General features: G+C 37.5%; 1 protein-coding gene across 16 annotated transcripts in view; it reads left to right on the top strand.

Annotated features, from left to right (window-relative positions):
• SCFD1 (sec1 family domain containing 1) overlaps positions 1–26,984 on the top strand; it is a 110,321-nt gene that overhangs the window by 78,284 nt on the left and 5,053 nt on the right. For 15 of the 16 annotated variants that reach the window (XM_009005889.5, XM_078334643.1, XM_078334645.1 and 12 more), the window contains 4 exons: positions 9,685–9,738; positions 13,091–13,143; positions 15,608–15,641; positions 16,386–16,451. In XM_009005889.5, the coding sequence (XP_009004137.1) occupies positions 9,685–9,738; positions 13,091–13,143; positions 15,608–15,641; positions 16,386–16,451 (207 nt within the window). The remainder of the gene's footprint in view (positions 1–9,684; positions 9,739–13,090; positions 13,144–15,607; positions 15,642–16,385; positions 16,452–26,984) is intronic. The other variant, XM_009005890.5, reaches the window with a different exon arrangement.

Genomic DNA, 26,984 nt, shown 5'->3' on the forward strand with positions numbered 1-26,984 from the left:
CTCTTGTCGCAACCCCACTGCCAGCCTCGACATTAGAGTATCATCCCAAGCCCAGGGCTGCAAGGGGAATGTTAGAAATAGTGACGATAGATCAGTTGGCAATATAGGTCAGTGTGGGGATCGCTCCTGCGAAGGGCCCCACGTTGGGTGCCAGATGTGGGGGTCTGGCACGTCTGCCGGGGGGGCTTCCAACCAGCGGAGAGCCTCAGCCCCACTCAAGTGTTCTTAACCTGGAAGAGGGAGTGCGCGGAAGAAAAGATAGATAGAGAGCGGGGTCTGGAGGACTGCCAGGCAATGCCAGAGCAAGAAGTGCCAAGACAGCAAGTTTATTTGTGCAAACTACAGGTTATATACCTTTCAGTGTTTGAGGAGTGACGTACATTCCATTGTATCTTGAAATAAAATCAAGAACAAAAATCACAAGAAAAGGGGTACAGAAAGTATGACTCTTAATCAAAGGGTGTACAGCAAAGGGACAATAAAGCTTGCAAAAGGGGGATCATAAATCTAAACATGTGTTTTTCTAAAATCAGTTAAGCAAGCAAGTAAGATTGTTAACAAGGTATAGCTGGACCTTTCTAAATGTCATTCTAACCTTGCCTATTCATATAGGATCATATGCAAACAATATGATTGAGTTAGCAGAGGTAAATGAAGTCATACAGTTATTGTGCAGAGAAGGAACTAGGAGGCACACAATGTCTACCCATACAATGTCTCATTAGACCACAAGGCCTGAGCTCAGCCATTCTGTTGCAAATGTCAGAAGCAAAGATTGATGTTTATAAAATCAGTGCAACCAGACTTCCTCCTTTCCCTTAGCTCAACAGCCTCCAGGAGAGGAGAAACGTGTATGGGCTCAAGCTCTACATGGCGAGGGTCCTGTCAAGGGCCCTTCGCAGGAGCGATCCCCACAGGTCAGTAAGTGGCTAATTCTAGAACTCAAAGGAAAAAAACTTCCTTATTTTGGTTATAGAACTGTATCATATTTCTCAGATGTTTATTTCTGTGCATATTTTATTTGTTTTTTAATACACCATCAGAGATAAAGTTGACATTGTTTTTGCCTAAGCTTTTCCAGTGACTAAAATTGTAAAACATGACTAAAGTCATAAAATGAGTTAGGATTTTTAGAAATAATACTTTTTTCGGATAAAGTTTCTAGTTCATTTATTTGAAATTTGAAGAACTTTAGGATATTCCTATATACAGGACACTATCTCAAATCTGTATCTATAATGGCTTTCTAGTAAAAATATAGTTGCTACAATACAATACTGTTTTCCATTTTATTTCTAAACAACAATTTTTTTTTAATTTTACTTTAGGTGTATACTATATTCAGCATTTCTCCCATGTTATCTCTCCCACCCTCCACTGTCCCTCCCCTACCCTCTCCCCAACTGCCCCAAGTGTATGATGCTCCTCTCCCTGAGTCCACGTGTTTTCATTGTTCAGCACCCACCTATGAGTCAGAACATGTGGTATTTGGTTTTCTGTTGTGTCAGTTCATCCAAGTCCCTACAAAGGACATTAACTCATCGTTTTTTATGGCTGTGTAGTATTCCATGGTATATATGTACCACATTTTCTTTGTCCAGTCTATCATTGATGGGCATTTGGGTTGGTTCTAGGTCTTTGCTATTGTACACAGGGCTGCAATTAACATATGTGTGCATGTGTCTTTATGGTAGAATGATTTGTATTTCTTTGGGTATATACCCAGTAATAGGATTGCTGGGTCAAATGGAATTTCTATTTCTAGATCCTTGAGAAACCGCCATACTGTCTTCCACAATGATTGAACTAATTTACACTCCCACCAAGAGTGTAAAAGTGTTTCTATTTCTCCACATTGTGTCCAGCATCTGTTGTCTCCAGATTTTTTTAATGACTGCCATTCTAACTGGCATGAGATGGTATCTCAATGTGGTTTTGATTTGCATTTCTCTAATGACCAGTGATAGTGAGCATTTCTTCATGTTTGTTGGCCTCATGTATGTCTGCTTTTGAAAAGTGTCTGTTCATATCCTTCTCCCACTTTTGAATGGGGTTTTTTTTTTTCTTGTATATCTGTTTTCGTTCTTTGTAGATTCTGGATATTAGCCCCTTGTCAGATGAGTAGGTTGGAAAAATTTTTTCCCTTTCTGTTGGTTGCCAGTTCGCTCTAATAATAGTTTCTTTTGCTGTACAGAAGCTCTGAATTTAATTAGATCCCATTTGCCTATCTTGGCTTTTGTTGCCATTGCTTTTGGTGTTTTAGTCATGAAGTCCTTACCTATGCCTATGTCCTGGATGGTTTTGCCTACATTTTCTTATAGTGTTTTTATGGTGTTAGGTTTTATGTTTAAATCTGTAATCCATCTGGAGTTAATTTTAGTGTAAAGTGTCAGGAAGGGGTCCAGTTTCTGCTTTCTGCACATTGCTAGCCAGTTTTCCCAACATCATTTGTTAAACATGGAGTCCTTTCCACATTACTTGTTTTTGTGAGGTTTGTCAAAGATCAGATGGTTGTAGATGTGTGGTGTTGCTTCTGGGACCTCTGTTCTGTTCCATTTGTCTATGTCTCTGTTTTGGTACCAGTACCATGTTGTTTTGATTACTGTAGCCTTGCAGTATAGTTTGAAGTCCAGCAGTGTGATGCCTCCAGCTTTGTTCTTTTTGCTTAGGATTGTCTTGGCTTTGTGGGCTCTCTTGTGATTACATACGAAGTTTAAAGTGGTTTTTTTCCAGTTCTGTGAAGAAGGTCATTGGTAGCTTGATGGGGATAGCGTTGAATCTATAGATTACTTTAGGCAGTATGGCCATTTTCATGATACTAATTCTTCCTAACCATGAGCATGGAATGTTTCTCCATCTGTTTGTATCCTCTTTTATTTTGTTGAGCAGCAGTTAGTAGTTCTCCTTGAAGAGGTCCTTTACATCCTTTGTTAGTTGTATTCCTATGTATTTTATTCTCTTTGTAGCAGTTGTGAATGGGAGTTTGTTCTTGATTTAGCTCTCTGTTTGTCTGTTATTGGTATATAGGAATGCTTGTGATTTCTGCACTTTGATTTTGTATCCTGAGACTTTGCTGAAGTTGCTTATCAGTTTGAGAAGATTTGGGGCTGAGACAGTGGGGTCTTCTAGATATACAATCATGTCATCTGCAAGTAGACAGTTTGACTTCCTTCTTTCCTATTTGAATACCCTTTCTTTTTCTTGCCAGATTGCTCTGGCTAGAACTTCCAATACCATATTGAGTAGGAGTGGTGACAGAGGGCATCCTTGTCTAGTGCCTGATTTCAAACAGAATTCTTCCAGCTTTTGCCTATTCAGTATGATATTGTCTGTAGGTTTGTCATAAACGGCTTTTATCATTTTATGATACATTCCGTTGATACCTAGTTTATTGAGAGTTTTTAGCATGAAGGGCTATTGAATTTTGTCGAAGGGCTTCTCTGCATTTATTGAGATAATCATGTGGTTTTTGTCTTTGGTTCCGTTTATGTGATGGATTACCTTTATGGGTTTGCGTATGTTGAACCAGCCTTGCATCCCCAGGATAAAGCCTACTTGATTGTGATGGATAAGCTTTTTGATGTGCTGTTGCAGTTGGTTTGCCAGTATTTTATTGAAGATTTTTGCATTGATATTCATCATGGATATTGGCCTGAAGTTGTCATTTTTAGTTGAGTCTCTGCCTGGTTTTGGTATCAGGATAACGTTGGTCTCATAAAATGAGTAGGGATGATCCCTCTTTTTGTATTGTTTGATACAGTTTTAGAAGGAATGGAGCCAGCTCCTCTTTGTACGTCTGATAGAATTCAGCTATGAACCCGTCTGGACCTGGACTTTTTTTGGTTGGCTGGCTATTGATTGCTTCCTCTACCTCAGTCCTTGTTATTGGTCTATTCAGGGTTTCAGCTTCCTCCTAGTTTAGTCTTGGTAGAGTACTAGTGTCCAGGAATTTATCCATTTCTTCCTGGTTTGCTGGTTTATATGCATGGAGTTGTTTGTAGTAATCTCTGATGGTAGTTTGTATTTCTGTGGGATCAGAGGTGATGTACCCTTTATTGTTTTTTATTGCATCTATTTCATTCTTCTCTCTTTTTTATTAGTCTGGCTAGAGGTCTATTTTGTTGATCTTTTCAAAAAACCAGCTCCTGGATTTATTGATTTTTGAAGGGGTTTTTTTTGTGTGTCTCTATCTCCTTCAGTTCGGCTCTGATCTTAGTTATTTCTTGTCTTCTGCTAGCTTTTGAGTTTTTTTTTTATCTTCCTCCTCTAGCTCTTTCAATTACAATGATAGGGTATCAATTTTAGATCTTTCCTTTTATCTCATGTGGGCATTTATTGCTATAAATTTCCCTCTCAACACTGCTTTAAAGGTGTCCCAGAGATTCTGGTAAGTTGTGTCTTCATTCTGATTGGTTTCGAAGCACATCTTTATTCCTGTCTTCATTTCATTGTTTATCCAGTCGATACTCAGAAGTAAGTTATTCAGTTTCCAAGTGTTTGTGCAGGTTTGAGTGTGTTTCTTAATCCTGAGTTCTAGTCTGATTGCGCTGTGGTCTGATAGACTGTTTGTTATGATTTCCATTCTTTTGCATTTGCTGAGGAGTGATTTGCTTCCAATTATGTGGTCAATTTTTGAGTGTGGTGCTGAGAAAAATGTATATTCTGTGGGTTTGGGGTGGAGTGTTCTGTATATGTCTATTAGGTCTGCTTGGTCCAGCTCTGCATTCAAGTCCTGGATGTCCTTGTTAATTTTCTATCTCGTTGATTTGTCTAATATTAACAGTGGATTGTTGCAGTCTCTCACTATTAATGTGTGGGAGTCTAAATCTCGTTTTAGGTCGTTAAGAACTTGCTTTGTGTATCTGGATGCTCCTGTGTTGGGTGCATATATATTTAGTAGAGTTCGTTCTTATTGTTGGATTGATCCTTTTACCATTATGTAGTGTCCTTCTTTGTCTCTCTTGATCTTCGTTGGTTTGAAGTCCATTTTATCAGAAACTAGGATTGCAACCCCTGCTTTTTGTTTGTTCTCCATTTGCTTGGTCAATCTTCTTCCATCCCTTTATTTTGAGTCTATGTGTGTCTTTATATGTAAGATGGGTTTCCTGAATACAGCACACCAATGGGTCTTTACTTTTTATCCAGTGTGCCAGTCTGTGTCTTTTGATTGGGGCATTTAGGCCATTTACGTTCAATGTTACTATTGTTATGTGTGAATTGGATCCTGACATTTTGTTACTGGCTGGTTTCCTTTCCCGTTACTTGACTCATTTTCTTCATTGCATTTTTGGTCTTTGTCAACTGGTTTGCTTTTCCAGCGGCTGGTACTTGTTCCTTTTCATGCTTAATGTTTCTGGGGCAGGTCTGGTGGTAACAAAATCTCTCAGTAATTGCTTGTCCATAAAGGATTTTATTTCTCCTTCACTTACGAACCTTAGTTTGGTTGGATATGAAATTCTGGGTTGAAAGTTGTTTTCTTTAAGGATGTTGAATATTGGTCCCCACTCTCTTCTGGCTTGTAGAGTTTCTGCTAAGAGATCTGCTATGAGTCTGTTTGGCTTCTCTCTGTGGGTGACCTGACCTTTCTCTCTGGCTGCCCTTAGCATTTTTTCCTTCATTTCAGCCCTGGTGAATATGACGATTATGTGCCTTGGGGTTGTTCTTCTTGAGGAATATCTTTGTGGAGTTCTCTGTATTTCATGAATTTGAATGTTGGACTGCCTTGCTAGGTTTGGGAAGTTCTCCTGGATAATATCCTGGAGCATGTTTTCCAGCTTGGATTCATTCTCCCCATCATATTCAGGTACACCGATCAAGCGTAGATTAGGTCTTTTCACATAATCCCATATTTCCTGGAGGCTTTGTTTACTTCTTTTCACTCTTTTTTCTCTTGTCTTTATTTTCTCTTGCCTATTTTTATTTTATTGAGTTGATCTTCAACCTCTGATATCCTTTCTTCTGCTTGATTGATTTGGCTATTAAAACTTGTGTTTGCTTCACGTAGTTCTCATGCTGTTTTTCAACTCCATCAAGTCGTTTATGTTATTCTCTAAGCTGGTTATTCTAGTTAGCATTTTGTCTAACCTTGTTTCAGCGTTTTTGGTTTCTTTGCATTGAGTTAGAACGCGTTCCTTTTAGCTCAGAAAAGTTTGTTATTATCCACCTTCTGAAGTCTGTTTCAGTTTGTCGCACTCTTTCTCGGTCATGTTGTGTTCCTGTGTTGTTGAGGAGTTGTGATCTCTTAAATGAGAAGAGTTCTTCTGGTCTTTGATAGTTTCATCTTTTTTGTGCTGGTTTTTTTCCATCTTCATGGATTTACCTGGCTGTGGTGTCAGGGAGCCGTTTGTTGAGGTCTCTTGTCTCCAAACAACAATTTCTAAGAACAAAGAATCTGGTTGGGAATTCTTAAAACAATTGAGTTTTTCATTTGATAAAATTTTTATACTCTTTTTACTGAAGCACACAAACTTTTTGTGTTTCTAAAGACAAATAAGATAACACACTTTGTTGAGCAAAGAATATTGTATGGTTTTTTTTTTTTGTTTTTTTGTTTTGTTTGGTTTTTTCTGATTTTTCCATGTGCTAGTATGTTAGCTGCTAAAATCTGGTTTTTTTAACCAGCAAAACTTGGTTAACCTGGTATGTAAATTATTCTAAATACATAGTTGCTTTTTTTGAATGATTAAGTCAATTCAGGCCTTTACCTAGGCAAAGAATGGAGGCTAGCTAGAGCATTAGCTGGCAAAAGATCTCAAAAGCTGTTTCCTGAAGTACTCTCTCCTACGTTTGAAAGACATTATGTATTTTTTAAAATTATTCTCTGTACCTGAAGCTTCCTTTAATATGTGGGACTGTGTGAATATTGTATTGTATGGGAGTAGTGGATGATTTTGGTGTGTTATTTGGTTGTAAGAACTAGACAAAAACAAAAGAAAGAATTGTCTCTGGGCTGTTTAATTTTTGAACAATTTTGCTAGAAAGAAGTTTTTCTCCTTTGCGAGGCCAAGGTGGGTGGATCACGAGTTCAAGAGATCGAGACCATCCTGGTCAACATGGTGAAACCCCGTCTCTACTAAAAATACAAAAAATTAGCTGGGCACGGTGGCACGTGCCTGTAATCCCAGCTACTCGGGAGGCTGAGGCAGGAGAATTGCCTGAACCCAGGAGGCAGAGGTTGCGGTGAGCCGAGATCGCGCCATTGCACTCCAGCCTGGAGTGCAAACAAGAGCGAAACTCCGTCTCAAAAAAAAAAGGAAGTTTTTCTCATGTTATTTATGACCTATTCATTGGCAGACTTGTCTTCAGATATAGCAGAACTATAAAACACAAAGTAAAATTTAATTGTATCCTTAGGAAAATCTCATTTTATACTAAATATTTATCATGAAATATTGGTGAATATTCAAACTTCCAATTATTTTGTCAAATATAATAAAAATAATATAACCCTATGGTTTATCATTACATACAGTCTTTTAGGACTTTTCTCCATTGCATAGATCTAAGAGTACAGTGCAGGAAGCTAACACAGAATTCAGTGTAAAAAGAGAAATTGATATAAAGTTGTCAATTTTAGTAAAATGTTACAAAACAATTTATAATGTTCTGTGTTTCTAGAATTTTTTAATCATTTCTTCTTGTTATGTTGCAAAGTACTTCATATTTTGTCAGTATTACTTGGAATGCATAACTATAGTTTTTCCTATGGATAAAGCATTTTAAAATCTGCTTTATTTAAAGCATATTTAAATCTGCACCCAGTTACTCTTTAGAGAAATTGGTTTAGACTTACTCTTAAGTGAACATACTCAATCTTATCTGAAACAAAACTTAAAAGGTAACATTTTGAGGCACCTTTTAAAAAAAAAAAATCTAAATAGTATTCAGGAAGTATATTCAGACCACTTGAACATTTGGTGCTTGTATTTATATTTGAAAGTACCTAGCCAGCACAAATATCCAAGAGTAATGAAACAGCTTTAATTTTAATTTTACTTGCCTAAGACCATCTTAAAAAGGTTTTTACTTTACCAGCCTAGGGAAGGCAACAGTATCCTTAGTAATAGTCCATTTTAATAACAGTAAAATGTTTTATGATCTAAGAAAATGAAAAATCCTTATAAGATAGTAATGTATTATCTATAGATTTGTATCTGATCTATAAAGTCAGATTGAATGTTTTTGTTGTATGAAGTCTCTAAAATACAGAAAGTACAATAGAATCAAGACTATTCTTTTCAAAACATCCTGTATAATACACAAAGGAAATACCAGTTCAAAATGAACAGCATAACACTTCACTGGGAATGTACTTTTTAATAGACATAATAGTCACCTACTAAATTTTCTAAACTTGACGTGTTATGTTCAAAATAATAAAACTTGTCAGACTGAAATGTAACAGTATTTCTTAATGCCATAACCTGTAAACATGTCAAGAGACAACTTTTTACCAGCACCTGTGTTGTACATTTTATGTTCACACTGGAATCTGTTCTGTAAGACAATGTAGTGCAACATTGAAAACTTGGTATTTATCCCAAGCAAAATAAAAATGATCAATAAAGTTGTTCATGTATCCATATCCCCATTTTCCAAAGTACAAAAAATAGCTTTTTATTGGAAATGAACTCTTACATCATTTAATCTCATGCATTTTCACAAACTTTAGAAGTTACTTTATTTTTAAAGAAAACTTTTATAATCCACAAAGAGGAAATGAAAAAAATACAGTGGAGGTCGGGCGCAGTGGCTCAAGCCTGTATTCCCAGCACTTTGGGAGGCCGAGGCGGGTGGATCACAAGGTCAAGATATCAAGACCATCCTGGTCAACATGGTGAAACCCCGTCTCTACTAAAAATACAAAAAAAATTAGCTGGGCATGGTGGCGCGTGCCTGTAATCCCAGCTACTCAGGAGGCTGAGGCAGGAGAATTGTCTGAACCCAGGAGGCGGAGGTTGCAGTGAGCCGAGATCGCGCCATTGCACTCCAGCCTGGGTAACAAGAGTGAAACTCCATCTCAAAAAAAAAAATACAGTGGGATTCTAGCCGGGCATAGTGGCTCATGCCTGAAATCCTAGCACTTTGGGAGGCCAAGGTGGATGGATCACTTGAGGTCAGGGATTCGAGACCAGCTTGGCCAACATGGCGAAACCCCTTCTCTACTAAAAATATAAAAATTAGCTGGGCATCGTGGCATGAGCCTGTAATCCCAGCTACTTGGAAGGCTGAGGCAGGAGTATCACTTGAACCCAGAAGGCAGAGGCTGCAGTGAGCCAAGGTGGCACCACTGCACTCCAGCCTGGGTGACAGCAAGACTCCATCTCAAAAAAAAAAGGGATTCTTCTTTGATCAGAACAAAAGCTTGCAGTTACTAGTATTAAAAGCAAACGCTCAACAAAGTAAAAAGCCCAGAAACATGTATTTATACTAAATACATGTGTACTACACGTACACATTTAAAGGAGCATTTTATTTAGAATTATATTTTCCTATGGAAACTTGAGTAGTGCCAAAGGTATTTACATCTTTGACATCACCTTTACCGTTCACAGACTACTTAATTTTATAATATGTTTAATTGAAAGGTAAGCTTACTTAACTGTAGAATAATCAGGTTGTTTTAATAGAGAGGAACTTTGGTTTGTTATTCCAATATTTAACAAAATACTCATCTCTTCACAGAATCTACCTGTTACTCGTATTTTGGACAATCTTATGGAGATGAAGTCAAACCCTGTGAGTACCGTGTAACATTATACTTTGTGTAAATTCCTGAATGTATCAAACTGACTAGTATGAAAGAGAATAAAATCAGATTGAGTTTCTTGTGAGCTTAATCACAGCAGAATACATGAGGGAAAGGAAGAGTCCATGTTTTCAAGAAGCCTTTTTTAGCCATTATCACAGATTCTTGGAATTGGTTTTCTCAGCTGCTATACCCATTCTAGCCAGCTCTCATTCAAATGTAATGTAGATTATATCCTGTATGTATAATTAAATGTAAAATATATCCTAAGGAACAAATTTCTGTAAATGAAAAAAGAACCAGTGAGCATCAGTTGATATAGTATGAAGAGTACCAAACCAATTTAATTTTATAAAAGTTAAATTAGGCAAGAAGTGCATAGTAAAAATTATAAGTGCATCTGTTTAAAGGGCACTAAATTTCGGGGGGCTGAAGAAGTAAATTGACAATGAAATCACTGGATGAATAGACAAATGGGTCTGTATTGTTAGTGTTGACTTAAAGAATGGGTTTCTTTTTTTTATTATTTTTTATTTATTTATTTTTTAATTGCATTTTAGGTTTTGGGGTATATGTGCAGAACATGCAAGACAGTTGCATAGGTTCACACGTGGCAGGCAGTGTGATTTGCTGCCTTCCTCCCCTTCACCCATATCTGGCATTTCTCCCCATGCTATCCCTCCCATATTCCACCCAACAGTTTCTAAGCTGTTTGTAATTCAAGAAAGGAATGTAAAAATCATCACAATCTGTTTCATAAAACATCCCATCCTGTTACTGTCACAACCAAAAGGTGGTTATTACCACAAGAATCTGGAATCAAAAACAGTATGATGGTACCCACATCAAAACCCTGGTTTGAGTTGATCTAAATCCCTATAGACTTGGCAGTGAGGCTTAGGATTCCAATGCTGAGAAAGAGTGCGAACAGAATCTTCAGATGAGTGTGACCTTTTTTTGTAATTGTCGAACATGACTGTAATAACCTAAGAAGAAACTAACAAAAACAAGTTTTAAAATTCAGTGGTGTGAAAACAAAGGTAGGGTGTAATAAAACATCTCAAAAGGGCAATTAATATTATGAAAAGAATGGGAGAATTGTTTATAATGATAAGCTAAAAAGGAGTAGATTCTTCCATCTGGGAATCAATACAGATAAAGTGGTATACAATGAAATAATGATAGACTTTATCACTACATCCTAGAATACATGAAAAAAGACTAAGAGAGGAATACATTTATGACTAATTATCTTAGAGAATACTGCTTCATAATAGGCAGTAAACTTCCAGGAGATAGTATGCCAAGCAACTATAAAGATTAAAAATATAAGTAAATGCAAAAATTTAGACAGATACTAAATATACAGGGGGTTAAGAAATTTTTGTATCGACCAGGTGCAGTGGCTCACACCTGTAATCCCAGCACTTTGGGTGGCCAATGCTGGTGGATCACTTGAGCTCAGGAGTTTGAGACCAGCCTGGGCCACATAATGAAACATCATCTCTACAAAAAGTAGAAAATATTACCTGGGTATGGTGATGTGCACCTGTAGTCTCAGCTACTCAGAAGGCTGAAGTGGGAGGATCACTTGAGCTCAGGAGGTTGAGGCTGCAGTGAGCCAAGGTTGTGCCACTGCAGTCCATCCTGGGTGACAGAATGAGACCCCATCTCAAAAAAAGAAAACAGAATTTATGATATTTTGTTAGAATCCCTAATCTTGAAGTTGAGATGAAAAATAATGACAATAATAATGATGATAGCTAACATTTATTGAGTACTTATCATGCGCCAGAAATCATTCAAAGCATTTTTCAGTGGCTCACACCTGTAATCCTAGCACTTTGGGAGGCTGAAGCAGGCAGATCAGTTGAGGTCAGGAGTTCAAAATCAGCCTGGCCAACATGGTGAAACTCCCTCTCTACAAAAAATACAAAAAAATTACAGGGGGCTTGGTGGCACACACCTGTAATCCCAACTCTCTAGAGGCTGAGGCAAGAGAATCGAACCTGGGAGGCAGAGTTTGCAGTGAGCCGAGATCACACCCATGGCACTCCATCCACCCAGGGTGACAGAATGAGACTCTGTCTCAAAAAAAAAAAAAAAGGCATTTTTCCCCTATTATCTCATTAGGACTTTCTGAGAAAAGTACTAGTATTATTACCATTTTCTTTTTATAGATGAGGACACTGTAGTGTAATGAAGTCAGGTTTACTTGCCCAAGGACACATAGCTAATAATGGCAGACCTGGGATTTTAACCAAAGGCCAAGTTTTTCTTTTACCATTATGCTGTATTGATTATTCCATTCATGGAATCACAGAACTATAGAGTTAAAGAAACATAAGTCATCTTAACAATGTAGGAGAGGCAACCAAGAAATGTTGTAACTTCCAGGTCACACTACTTTTAGTAACAGAATTGGAACCCAAAACCTACTACTGCTATATTCCTGCCTGGTGCTCATTCCAACCTACATCCACATTTCTCTGCCATAAACACAGGGATGACTATATTGTGGATCTTACTGAAATGTTTCTCTAAGCTAAGAAAGTATATAGATAGTTCCCTTGATTTTCACTTTATAACTCAAGGCATATTACTGCAGACAGATTCTTTTTACTTAATTAGAAAAAGTAACTTTTTCTTGCTGTAATCTAATTCTATATGTATTTTTATCAGTTCATTTATTAAATGTTCTTTCATTTCTTAATCGAATAAATTAAAGTTAAGGCAAGATATCAGATAGGTTATCTTGCCTTGTAAGTCTGACTGGTAGCGGTTTCTTGGAGCAAAGTGTTGAAAGATCCTTACACTATGTTTGGATTTACTGAGAATGCTATGATTGATTAGCAGTGTCCACCATTGGGTACAGGACTAAATAGTGGCAACATGTGTAATGTATTTGTCATGAGCCAGGTTTTGGTAGGACTGTCAATGCTCCAGAAAAGAATTAGTTTCTCTTGCATGGTAGTTAAGAACTTGGGCATTGAAACTAGACTGCCTGGGTTTAAACCCTATAGTTCCCATACTTATTAGTCATATGACTAGTTATGTAACTTTCCTAAAGTTACATAACTTTTCCGTACCCCAAACTGCCAGTCTAAAAAAATGAGGGAACAGTTACAACCTGATAGACCGTTTTTGGGATTGAGTAACTTCATCTAAAGTGCTCAGAATAAAGGTTATCGCATACATAGTAAGTGCTCATTAAGTATTGGGGTGATGGTTGTACATTCCACAAAATTGATAGATTCATTAAAATAGGATACTCTAAGCCAAACTGACCTTCTAAAGAGAAATTCCACAGTCATGGTTAAGTTCTATTTTTTTTTTTAATAGGAAACTGATGACTATAGATATTTTGATCCCAAAATGCTGCGGGGCAATGACAGGTAAGCAGCTTTTGTCTTCAACTTATTGTGGATTTTTCCCCTCAATAATGGATATAATTGATTTATTATAAAATAGTACTGCTTATTATTAAAAATCCATACTATATGGAAACCTGTAAGAAAGCAGTATGTATAATCTCATCCAGAGATATCTCTAGTAATGATATTTAGCATTTACATGTTTTTCCTTCCTAATATATACACACCCAAATCCATTTAGATGTCTACTGGTTTTTTTATGAAATGGTGGAGGTATTAGAAACTAATTGTGGGTGAGGGAAATTTGGATAACATCTGTTTTTAAATGAATATTATTGAACCAATTGAAAAAATAGGAGCTTTAGATTGGATACCAGTTGTTTGGTTGTTTTTTATTTAACTGCTCCATAAAATTAAAGTCTCTGGGAACCATTGCTGTATAACACCTTGTGGCAATGAAACATTCTATAAATTCTGCATTTTATCATAGACTTTGGATGGTAAGATACTCTCATGGATATTAATTTTCATGATTAACGGTGGTCTGAAAAATAGCCTACAAGATACAGAAAAAGAATAGGCAGAATTGGGGAGGAAATAATAACTGCCTGGAATGATTTGCCTGTAGCACTGAAACTTAGTTGAAGCTAGTTTCTTGCCTGTGCCTTATGTTTGGGATCTTAAGAACTTTACATTTGCTCTATCTCAAGCTTTCATATCTTTGTAGACGGTATGAAAATAATCCAGTCACTAGATTAAATTGCTTGATAACTTGAAATGTTATCCTTTCCTGAATTTACCAGAAATGCTACCAAAATTGCATAAGAACTGCTAATAGCAGCTGCTGTTGGCAAGAGAGAATCTGACAAAGAACGGATTATGGAAAGGGGGATGAGGATTGACTACTAATGGGTACGGGGCTTCTCCTAGGGGTGATAAAAATGTTCTGAAATTAGACAGTGATGGTTGTAAAACTGTAAATATATTAAAAACCACTGATTGTATACTTTACAACAGTGGATTAGCGACCTTCCTATATTGATGATTCTCCAGCGTGCATTTTTTCCTTCCTTTCATTTAGCTAACAAGTAGATACACAGCCCTCAGTATGTATGGGTTCCTCATCCATGGATTCAGCCAACCAGGGTTCAAAATATTTGGGGGGAAAAACAGACATGAACATGTACAGGCTTTTTTTTTTCCTTATGTTTATTCTCTAAGCAATACCTAATACAATGTAAACTAATAGTTTGTTATATTGTTTACATAGCGTTTATACTGTATTAGGTATTACAGGTAATCTAGAGATTAAAATATATGGGAAGATGTGTGTAGGTTACATGCAAACACTACACCATTTTACATAAGGTGCTCGAGCATCTGTGGACTTTGGTTCTACTGGGGGTCCTGGAACCCAAGGTAGAACTTCATGGAACTTCATGGATACCAAGGGAGACTGTATTTGGCTTCTTGGTAATTTACTAAGAAATGTTTAATCCTAAATGCAGTTTATGCATGGTAATGAGAAGGAACATTAGCATTGATAAGACAGATAAGCTTAGAGTTTCATTTTAAACAGAGCCTTCTCCTGAGCTATCCCATCATAGTTAAATCTCGGTGATTAATAACTAGTAAGACTATTCTATTTCAGTCTTACCCCTCCTCATCCATGTCTTCTCTTAAAGGAACTTTAAAGAGGCATTTCAGTCAGGTGGACTTGTACTTTCTTCTATGGAATATTCAGACAGGCCATAAAAATAAGGAAAAGATGACAGAACTGTGTAGTCAGCCTCTGAACAATTAAGTAAAGTTGTAATCGCCCTCTTTTCTCAGTTGAGATTTTCAAAAATTACTTTTGGGGAAAATCTAAGTTGTCCTTGTAAGTCATACTGTACAGCCTGTTTTAGCACTCAAAACAAATCTAAGTCTAGACTCGCAAAAGCTTTGAAAAATGTCTTTATTATATATATATTTTAAATACTTTGGTGTCTAAGGGATCTTTATTAAGAAATAAGCTACAGCAAAATTCAGATCCTTCCTTCCATTCCCTCTTTGCTTCCTTTTATTCTTCCTAAACGTAATTTATAGTTTTTCCACAAATGTAGATACCCACAAACTTTATATAATATTGAGTGTGGTAAAAATTTGCCACATAAAATATATTCTTTATCCATTCACCTAATACCCAGATTTCCACTCCTCCTCATGGGAGCTGCTGCTCAGTCATCTAGAATTTTATTTTAAAGTAATAGGTTGCCCCATTTCCTTTTAGACTCTGAGATATCTCCCTCTTCTAGCTTCTTTCTATCAATCTCAGTTCACTACCCAGCTCTGCAAAATTAAAGGACTCACTCCTCTAAGAAGGTGAAGGAGGTAGAAATGTGAATACCTATCTAATAGTGCATGTGTGTATATTTTCCTTACCTGTTTTATCCATAATAAAAGCCATGGGTGAAACTTTCAGTACAGTTTTTCTTTATTGCAGCTCAGTTCCCAGAAACAAAAATCCATTCCAAGAGGTAAGTTTCTTATAAAAATTCTCTGTCCTACAAAGGAAAGATGAAAGGTGACCAAGCAGTCTTGAAGACTATCTTTGTCTGAAACATGGCTTTGTGATGATTAACGTATGGTAATTTTGATAAATCCTGTTGTGTTTCTTAAAAAGAAACCCAAGATTCTTTTTTTAAAATTTAGTCTAGCAATTATATTTTTCTAATTTATAGAGCTGCTTATATTTATAATATTTGAAGCTTAAAAATAACTGACAATTCACAGGAAATGAAATCTTTAAGATTGCAGTGAGAGTTTTACATGCGTGGAAACTTTCTGAAATTGGATTCCAAACATTTGTGACGATACCATGACTGTATTTTCATTTGAAATACAAAGAAGCGTCTCAGTAAAAAAGACAGTAAATAACATATATTGGAAATTATATAAATGCTAGGTTTTCTAATTTTTCCTGCCTACAATAAATAACCCTAAATTCAAAAATGTCCTTTGGAGAAAGCCCTTTAGATTTGGTATTACCTAATTGAAGAATACAGTTATTTTTCTCTAAATTGTTTCTGAAAAATCTCTTCTTCATACAACTCAAAAGACATTTGAAATTTATAGACTTTTTCAAAAGAAACTTCTTAATTAAAATAGCATCGGGTGCTTAGAATATGATTTTTGGCTAGCATTTTTTAACCTTAATTTTAGAATAGGTCTCAGACTAAAAACCGTGTTGGGTTTTTTTTTTTTTTCTGTTTGCATTTTAGGCCATTGTTTTTGTGGTGGGAGGAGGCAACTACATTGAATATCAAAATCTTGTTGACTACATAAAGGTACATTTTATTTAGCCTTTTTATTCTATTAGATGGTTTTATAGGTAGAACACTATCCTTCTATAACTTATTTTCTAAATGGTAGTTTTAAAATCACGCATATATGATTTTTAAATGTTCATTGTTTTCCTATTTCCATCACACTCATTTCTGGCCTTAAATTGTACTTAATCTAGAGAACAATGTGTCTTATTAATATAATGCACTTTGCAGCCACCTGCCAATGTAACTTCAAATGCTTAGAGACCTCAAGCGAACTCTTCCAAAAAAAAAAAAAAAGACTCTCTCAGTGAAATCATTCACAAAACTCATTGATCTGAATAATATGCACTTTACTCCTATCCTGTTAACTTAAATCAGCAACATATGTCTAACAAACTTGAAGTGTCTGGTTTGGTTTTTTTTTTTGAGCAAACAGGAGCTATAGAGTTAGCAAATGAAGGGGAGTGCAGGGAGTGGCAGACAGCTAAGCAACAAGGAAGGAAGGGGTATAATTTGAAGAGGAAAAACACTATTAAAAATTTAGGGGCAACAGAATTTGCTGTTTTTAGAATGTCATTTTGTGATCTTCATTTATCCACTTAACATTAAATAATAATCATTCTTTATATCCTTATTTCATGTATTGCTTTAATAATGGTAGAGGGTTATGGTACACTGAAAACAAAAAAACCACAGGTAGATGTCACAGAGCTCCAAAACAAGTAACTATTCTTGGGATTCTATCTTAGTTTCACAGGAGACTTTGCATTATGAACCACCAAGATGTGTGTGAGATACCTTGGTTTCAGAAGAGCCCTAGTCTTGTACAAAGAAGGTGTTTTATTTTTTTAAGTTCAGGGGTACAAGTGCAGTTTTGTTACACAGGTAAAGTTGTATCATGGGGTTCGTTGTATAGATTATTTCATCACTCAGGCATTAAGCCTAGTACCCATTAGTTATTTTTTCTGATCCTTTCCCTCATCTCACCCTCCACCTTCCAAAAGGCCTCAGTGTGTGGTGTTCCCCTCTAATGTGTCCATGCGTTCTCATCATTTAGCTCCCACTTATAGAACATGCAGTATTTGTTTTTCTGTTCCTGCATTAGTTTGCTAATGATAATGGCTTGCAGCTCCATTCATGTACCTGCAAAGGGCATGATCTTATTCTTTTTTATGCCTGCATGGTATTCCATGGTGTATATGTACCACATTTTCTTTATCTAGTCTAACATGGGTGGACATCTAGGTTGATTCCATGTCTTTGCTATTGTGAATAGTGCTGCAATGAACATACATGTGTATGCATCTTTATAATAGAATGATTTATATTCTTTTGGGTATATACCCAGTAATGGAATTGCAGGGTTGAATGGCATTTCCGTCTTTAAGTCTTTGAGGAATCACCATACTGTCTTCCTCAATGGCCGAACTAATTTACAGTCCCACCAGTGTTCCAAAAGGGGATGTGTAAGAGTGTTCCTTTTTCTCCCAAACCTCACCAGCATCTTAAAAAATAATCATTCTGACTGGTGTAAGATGGTATCTCATTGTGGTTTTATTTGCATTTCTCTAATGATCAGTGATGTTGACCTTTTTTCATGATTGTCGGCCACATCTGCATCTTCTTTTGAAAAATATCTGTTCATATCCTTTGCCCACTTTTTTATGGATTTGTTTTGTTTTTGAGATAGAGTCTTGCTCTGTCACCCAGGCTGGCATGCAATGGCACCATCCCAGCTCACAGCAACCTCTGCCTCCTAGGTTCAAGCAATTCTCCTGCCTCAGCCTCCCAAGTAGCTGGGATTACAGGCACACACCACCACATCCAGGTAATTTTTGTATTTTTAGTAGAGATGGGGTTTCACCATGTTGGCCAGGCTGGTCTCGAGCTTCTGACCTCAAGTGATCCACCCACCTCAGCCTCCTAAAGTGCTGGGATTACAGATGTGAGCCACCACGCCTCGCCGGGGGTAGTTTTTTCCTGTAAATTTAAGTTCCTTATAGATGCTGGATATTAGACTTTTGCTGGATGCATAGTTTGCACAAACTTTCTACCATCCTATAGATTTTCTGATGATAGTTTCTTTGGCTGCGTAGAAGCTCTTTAATTTAATTAGATCCCATTTGTCAATTTTTGCTTTTATTGCAGTTGCTTTTGGTGTCTTCGTCATAAAATCTTTGCCCATTCCTATGTCCGAATGATACTGCCTAGGTTGTCTTCTAGGGTTTTTATAGTTTTGGGTTTAAGTCTTTAATTCATCTTGAGTTGATTTTTGTATATGGTGTAAGGAAGGGGTCCAGTTTGAGTTTTCTGCATATGGCTACCCAGTTTTCTTAGCACTGTTTATTGAATAGGGAGTCCTTTCTCCATTTCTTGTTTTCGTCAGGTTTGTCGAAGATCAGATAGTTGTAGGTATGCAGTCTTATTTCTTGGTTCTGTTTTGTTTGATTGGTCCATAGGTCTGTTTTGGTACCAGTACCATGCTGTTTTGGCTACTGTAGAGCCCTATAGTATAGTTTGAAGTTGGGTAACATGATGTCTCTAGGTTTGTTCTTTTTCTTAGGATTGCCCTGGCTATTTTGGCTTTTTTGGTTCCATATAAATTTTAAAATAGTTTTCTCTAGTTCTATGAAGAATGGCAATGGTAGTTTAATAGGAATAGCATTGAATCTATAAATGGCTTTGGGCAGTATGGCCATTTTAACAATATTCTTCTTCCTATCCATGAGCATGGATGTTTTTCCATTTGTTTTTGTCATCTCTGATTTCTTTGAGCAGTGGTTTATAGTTCTCCTTGTAGAGATCTTTCACTTCCCTAGTTAGCTTTATTCTTTTTGTGGCAATTGTGATTGGAAGCTTGTTCCTGATTTGGCTCTCGGCTTGACTGTTACTGGTGTATAGGAATGCTAGGGATTTGTGCACATTGATTTTGTATCCTGCGATCTTGCTGAACTTGTTTATCAGCTTAAGAAGCTTTTGGGCTGAGACCGTGGGCTTTTCTAAGTAAAAAATCACGTTATCTGCATACAGGGACAGTTCAATTTCCTGTCTTCCTATTTGGATATCCTTTCTTTCTCTTGCCTGATTGCCCTGGCCAGAACTGTGAATACTATGTTGAATAGGACTGGTCAGAGAGGGCATCCTTGTCTTGTGCCAGATTAATATTTCTCTAGTTTCATAGCCAAAATTAGGTTGCATGACCAGGCTTAAAAGCAGAAACCAAGGGAACATGACAAGAACCAGACAGATGCAAACCATCTCTATAAACAGTGCTGACAAGCTAGTACAAGTTGCCCCCTAGTCTTGACCCCCTAGCACAAGACAATATTCATCACTAGTTAGAACATTTCATTCAGGTTTGGCCAACGGTTAGCAACATGACTGGTTCCAGGTGTTCCCAGGGATAAACACATGGTTGCAATAGACACTTTTGCATTCCACACGCTCTTACCCTTGGTTAAGCTTTTTTAATCACTTGTCATCATTCTTCTTTTGGCATCTTTTACATTATATAACAGAAAAACGAGAAAATAAACACCAAAATACTAACCATTTGTATAATGACTGAAGTAGATTATAACTTTTTTAAAAAGTGAAGTTTACCCAGATAGTCCAGTGAAAACTTGTTCTTAATAATGTACCAGCTTGACAGTTTTACCTCTTTCTACCACAGAATGTTGAATTTTATGAAATTGTATAATAATTATTAACTAAATCTAGTTCATTTCTCTGATAATCTGGTCTTTTACCAGAAGACCTTGTAGGGGTTTTAATTCAGTTTCCTAATACATTTGCTCATTCATTTGGTCATAGGAATTGTTCATATGAATCTCACCAATGATACCAGTATTGTACCAAATAGCAATTACATTATGATTTGGTTTGCTTACTAAATTTTTTTTTCATCTTTCTCGACAAAATTAGCTCTTCTCTGATACTAAAATGTTGTAATTGACTGAGACACCATACGTTTCCCATATATTCATTCTTTTTGCTTACTCTGCCAAGATACCAGGCCGTTTTCCTTGCACTACTTTGGCTTTTAATTGAGGAGCATACTTAATCCTTCTTGAGTCCGTGTGCATGTGTCTTCCCATCTTTATGTAACTGTTGAGTTGTATCATTTTTCCAGGCTTCTTGCCACCATTTCCCTTCCTCCTGAAATAACATTTCTTGTAAACAACCAATACAGGTCATTAAGTTGTCTCTCTCAGGATGTCTCTTTTCATTAAAGGCAAATTGGGCTTACCATAGGAATCATAGAACTGTGCCAGTGTTTCTGCCCAGATTGGTTTAACCACCAAATATGTTGTTGCCATTGAGTTTTTATTGCTTGAATATAGTTGGTATATATCTTTTGGATCCAAAATCTTTCAAGAACCTTTTGAAACATGGTAGGGAAGGAAAGACAAGAGTTTTCAGTTCCCCAGGCAGTGTCATATGAGTAGTAATTATTCCCAAAAATACTTAACTCTGTAATTATTCTTGGCAAAAAATCAGGGCTGTCCGCGGCAAGTGTGTAAGACCACCAAGTTATCCTTTACTTGGTTTCAGTACCAAGAATTTTTTTAACTTCAGTTAGTGCCTTCCACCCACAGAAACAAGATACACAGGCATTAGAACATGACTAGTTGGAAATGCAGCAGTTATTTTATGTCTGTGTTTCTGGACACCTTTCTTGACAAATTATAACTGTGTTTAATAGTCACGTGGTAGTCTGTGACTTCGTTGTTGAACAAAATCATTTGTTTGCATTTGAGAGACAACAGTGTCCTAACTTTCCTTCCCAAAAGTGGTCCTCTACAGTAGATAAAACTAATGGGAGCCAAAAGACAAGCATTAGAGTTATTCTGTGTTTATCCTCAAGATGTTATTAGCATCATCATGATTCAGATAAAATTCTGCAGATTAAATTCTTCTTAAATCTCCTGCAACCCAATCTTAGAATATTCTCTTGCTCTCAGCCTCTTGCAAGATACCAAGATAATGTTAACTTTCTCTTTTTGCATTATTTACTTATTGGCTCCCTTTTGAGAATAAAGAATTTTCCTCCTTTCTCCTATCATCAGTTTTTTACCCAGACCTTTACCCCTCTTGATGGTTAGGGCACCATCAAATTTGGCAAGAGGACTTACCAATGGCACCGACAGCAATGTGAGACTGGCCGTGCTTTTCCCCTTCATCCATTCCCAGTCACATGAAGTTGGGGTGGATAACTGCAAGTTTACAGGACTGTCTTGTCCACATGTGGGGAAAGATGCAAATAAACATTAATTCCGGGCCGGGCACGGTGGCTCATGCCTGTAATCCCAGCACTTTGAGAGGCCGAGGCGGGTGGATCACGAGGTCAAGAGATCGAGACCATCCTGGTCAACATGGTGAAACCCCATCTCTACTAAAAATACAAAAATTAGCTGGGCATGGTGGCGCGTGCCTGTAATCCCAGCTACTCAGGAGGCTGAGGCAGGAGAATTGCCTGAACCCAGGAGGCGGAGGTTGCGGTGAGCCAAGTACGCGCCATTGCACTCCAGCCTGGGTAACAAGAGTGAAACTGTCACAGAAAAAAAAAAAAAAAGACATTAATTCCAGGCTTAGATAGGGGAAAATAAAAACAGTCTATTACATCATTCCTCAGACAGTTAAATGTATTATCGTCATGGTTTTTCATTTATATCTTTCATTTCTTTCAATATTTTGTAGTCTTCAGAGTATATTTTTATGCTCTTCTGAAAGGCATTTTCTTAAGTTCATTTTTTTTATTTCCAACTATATAAAAATTCAACTAATTTTTATGTTGATCTTACGTTTTACAGCCTTGCTAAGTTTATTAGTTCTTATTGTTTTTAATAAATTTTTAGAAATTTTATGTACAAGATCATGTTATCTATAAAGAGAGTTTTACTTCTCTTTTTTTTTTTTTTTTAATTGCATTTTAGGTTTTGGGGTACATGTGCAGAGCATGCAATACAGTTGCATAGGTACACACAGGGCAGTGTGTTTTGTTTGCTTACTCCCCTTCACCCACATTTGGTATTTCTCCCCTGGCAATCCCTCCTCACCTCCCCCTCCCACTGGCCCTCCCCTTTTCCCCCTATAGACCCCAGTGTTTAGTACTCCCCTCTCTGTGTCCATGTGTTCTCATTTTTCATCACCCGCCTATGAGTGAGAATATGCGGTGTTTCATTTTCTGTTCTTCTGTCAGTTTGCTGAGAATGATGTTCTCCAGATTCATCCATGTCCCTATAAACCACACGAACTCATCATTTCTGATTGCTGCATAATATTCCATGGTGTATATGTGCCACATTTTCCCAATCCAGTCTATCATCGATGGGCATTTGGGTTGATTCCAGGTCTTTGCTATTGTAAACAGTGCTGCAATGAACATTCGTGTGCATGTGTCCTTGTAGTAGAACGATTTATAGTCCTTTGGATATATACCCAGTAATGGGATTGCTGGGTCAAATGGGATTTCTATTTCTAAAGCCTTGAGGAATCGCCACACCGTCTTCCACAATGGTTGGACTAATTTACACTCCCACCAACAGTGTAAAAGTGTTCCTTTTTCTCCACATCCTCTCCAGCATCTGTTGTCTCCAGATTTTTTAATGATCGCCATTCTAACTGGCGTGAGATGGTATCTCAATGTGGTTTTGATTTGCATCTCTGATGACCAGTGACGATGAGCATTTTTTCATATGATTGTTGGCCTCATATATGTCTTCTTTCGTAAAGTGTCTGTTCATATCCTTTGCCCACTTTTGAATGGGCTTGTTTGTTTTTTTCCTGTAAATCTGTTTGAGTTCTTTGTAAATTCTGGATACCAGCCCTTTGTCAGATGGGTAAACTGCAAAAATTTTTCCCCATTCTGTTGGTTGCCGATTCACACTAGAGACTGTTTCTTTTGCTGTGCAGAAGCTGTGGAGTTTGATTAGTTCCCATTTGTCAATTTTGGCTTTTGTTGCCAATGCTTTTGGTGTTTTGTTCATGAAGTCCTTGCCTACTCCTATGTCCTGGATGGTTTTGCCTAGATTTCCTTCTAGGGTTTTTATGGTGCCGGATCTTATGTTTAAGTCTTTAATCCATCTGGAGTTAATTTTGGTGTAAGGTGTCAGGAAGGGGTCCAGTTTCTGCTTTCTACACATGGCTAGCCAGTTTTCCCAACACCATTTGTTGGGAATCCTTTCCCCCTTGCTTGTTTTTGTCAGGTTTATCAAAGATTGTATGGTTGTAGCTATGTTGTGTTGCCTCTGATGCCTCTGTTCTGTTCCATTGATCTATATCTCTGTTTTGGTACCAGTACCATGCTGTTTTGATTACTGTAGCCTTATAGTATAGTTTGAAATCCGGTAGTGTGATGCCCCCCGCTGTGTTCTTTTTGCTTAGAATTGACTTGGCTATGCGGGCTCTCTTTTGGTTCCATATGAAGTTCAAGGTGGTTTTTTCCAGTTCTGTGAAGAAAGTCAATGGTAGCTTGATGGGGATAGCGTTGATTCTGTAAATTACTTTGGGCAGTATAGCCATTTTCACAATATTAATTCTTCCTAACCATGAACATGGAATGTTTCTCCATCTGTTTGTGTCCTCTCTGATTTCGTTGAGCAGTGGTTTGTAGTTTTCCCTGAAGAGGTCCCTTACGTTCCTTGTGAGTTGTATTCCAAGGTATTTTATTCTTTTTGTAGCAATTGTGAATGGCAGTTCATTCTTGATTTGGCTCTCTTTAAGTCTGTTATTGGTGTAGAGGAAGGCTTGTGATTTTTGCACATTGATTTTATATCCTGAGACTTTGCTGAAGTTGCTTATCAGTTTCAGGAGTTTTTGGGCTGAGGCGATGGGGTCTTCTAGGTATATTATCATGTCGTCCGCAAATAGAGACAATTTGGCTTCCACCTTTCCTATTTGAATACCCTTTATTTCTTTTTCTTGCCTGATTGCTCTGGCTAGAACTTCCAGTACTATATTGAATAGGAGTGGTGAAAGAGGGCATCCTTGTCTAGTGCCGGATTTCAAAGGAAATGCTTCCAGTTTTTGCCCATTCAGTATGATATTGGCTGTTGGTTTGTCATAAGTAGCTTTTATTACTTTTAGATACGTTCCATCGATACCGAGTTTATTGAGGATTTTTAGCATAAAGGGCTGTTGGATTTTGTCTTATGCCTTCTCTGCGTCAATTGAGATGATCATGTGGTTTTTGTTTTTGGTTCTGTTTATGTGGTGAATTACGTTTATAGACTTGTGTATGTTGAACCAGCCTTGCATCCCCGGGATGAATCCTACTTGATCATGATGAATAAGTTTTTTGATTTGCCGTGGCAATCGGCTTGCCAATATTTTATTGAAGATTTTTGCATCTATGTTCATCATGGATATTGGCCTGAAGTTTTCTTTTCTTGTTGGGTCTCTGCAGGGTTTTGGTATCAGGATGATATTGGTCTCGTAGAATGATTTGGGTAGGATTCCTTCTTTTTGGATTATTTGGAATAGTTTCAGAAGAAATGGTACCAGCTCCTCTTTGTGTGTCTGGTAGAATTCGGCTGTGAACCCGTCTGGACCTGGGCTTTTTTTGTGTGGTAGGCTCTTAATTGCTGCCTCGGCATCTGCCCTTGTTATTGGTCTATTCATAGTTTCAGCCTCCTCCTGGTTTAGGCTTGGGAGGACACAGGAGTCCAGGAATTTATCCATTTCTTCCAGGTTTACTAGTTTATGTGCATAGAGTTGTTTGTAATATTCTCTGATGATGGTATGAATTTCTGTGGAATCTGTGGTGATTTCCCCTTTATCATTTTTTATAGCATCGATTTGGTTGTTCTCTCTTTTATTTTTAATCAATCTGGCTAGTGGTCTGTCTATTTTGTTGATCTTTTCAAAAAACCACCTCTTGGATTTATTGATTTTTTGGAGGGTTTTTCATGTCTCAATCTCCTTCAGTTCAGCTCTGATCTTAGTTATTTCTTGTCTTCTGCTGGGTTTTGAGTTTTTTTGATCTTGCTCCTCTAGCTCTTTCAATTTTGACGATAGGGTGTCAATTTTGGATCTCTCCATTCTCCTCATATGGGCACTTATTGCTATATACTTTCCTCTAGAGACTGCTTTAAATGTGTCCCAGAGATTCTGGCATGTTGTGTCTTCGTTCTCATTGGTTTCGAAGAACTTCTTTATTTCTGCCTTCATTTCGTTGTTTATCCAGTCAACATTCAGGAGCCAGTTGTTCAGTTTCCATGAAGCTGTGCGGTTCTGGGTCGGTTTCTGAATTCTGAGTTCTAACTTGATTGCACTATGGTCTGAGAGGCTGTTTGTTATGATTTCAGTTGTTTTGCATTTGCTGAGCAGTGCTTTACTTCCAATTATGTGGTCAATTTTAGAGTAGGTATGATGTGGTGCTGAGAAGAATGTATATTCTGTGGATTTGGGGTGGAGAGTGCTGTAAATGTCTATCAGGTTTGCTTGCTCCAGGTCTGAGTTCAAGCCCTGGATATCCTTGTTGATTTTCTGTCTGGTTGATCTGTCTAATATTGACAGTGGAGTGTTAAAGTCTCCCACTATTATTGTGTGGGAGTCTAAGTCTCTTTGTAAGTCATTAAGAACTTGCCTTATGTATCTGGGTGCTCCTGTATTGGGTCCATATATGTTTAGGATCGTTAGCTCTTCTTGTTGTATCGATCCTTTTACCATTATGTAATGGCCTTCTTTGTCTCTTTTGATCTTTGTTGCTTTAAAGTCTATTTTATCAGAGATGAAGATTGCAACTCCTGCTTTCTTTTGCTCTCCATTAGCTTGGTAAATCTTCCTCCATTCCTTTATTTTGAGCCTTTGTGTATCCTTGCATGTGAGATGGGTTTCCTGGATACAGCACACTGCTGGGTTTTGGCTTTTTATCCAATTTGCCAGTCTGTGTCTTTTGATTGGTGCATTTAGTCCATTTACATTTAGGGTTAATATTGTTATGTATGAGTTTGACACTGCCATTTTGATGCTAGCTGGCTGTTTTGCCTGTTAGTTGTTGTAGAGTCTTCATTATGTTGATGCTCTTTAGCGTTTAGTGTGATTTTGGAATGGCTGGTACTGGTTGTTCCTTTCTATGTGTAGTGCCTCTTTCAGGAGCTCTTGTATAGCAGGGCTGGTGGTGACAAAATCTCTGAGTGCTTGCTTGTTTGCAAAGGATTTTATTTTTCCTTCACTTCTGAAGCTCAGTTTGGCTGGATATGAAATTCTGGGTTGAAAGTTCTTTGCTTTAAGGATGTTGAATATTGGCCCCCACTCTCTTCTGGCTTGTAGACTTTCTGCCAAGAGATCTGCTGTGAGTCTGATGGGCTTCCCTTTGTGGGTGACCCGACCTTTCTCTCTGGCTGCCCTTAGTATTTTCTCCTTTATTTCAACCTTGTTGAATCTGACGATTATGTGCCTTGGGGTTGCTCTTCTTGCAGAATATCTCTGTGGTGTTCTCTGTATTTCCTGCAATAGAGTGTTGGCCTGTCTTGCCAGGTGGGGGAAATTTTCCTGGATAATGCCCTGAAGAGTATTTTCCAGCTTGGATTCATTCTCTTCATCACA

This window comes from Callithrix jacchus, chromosome 8, assembly GCF_049354715.1.
Source record: "Callithrix jacchus isolate 240 chromosome 8, calJac240_pri, whole genome shotgun sequence".
NCBI lineage: Eukaryota > Metazoa > Chordata > Mammalia > Primates > Cebidae > Callithrix > Callithrix jacchus.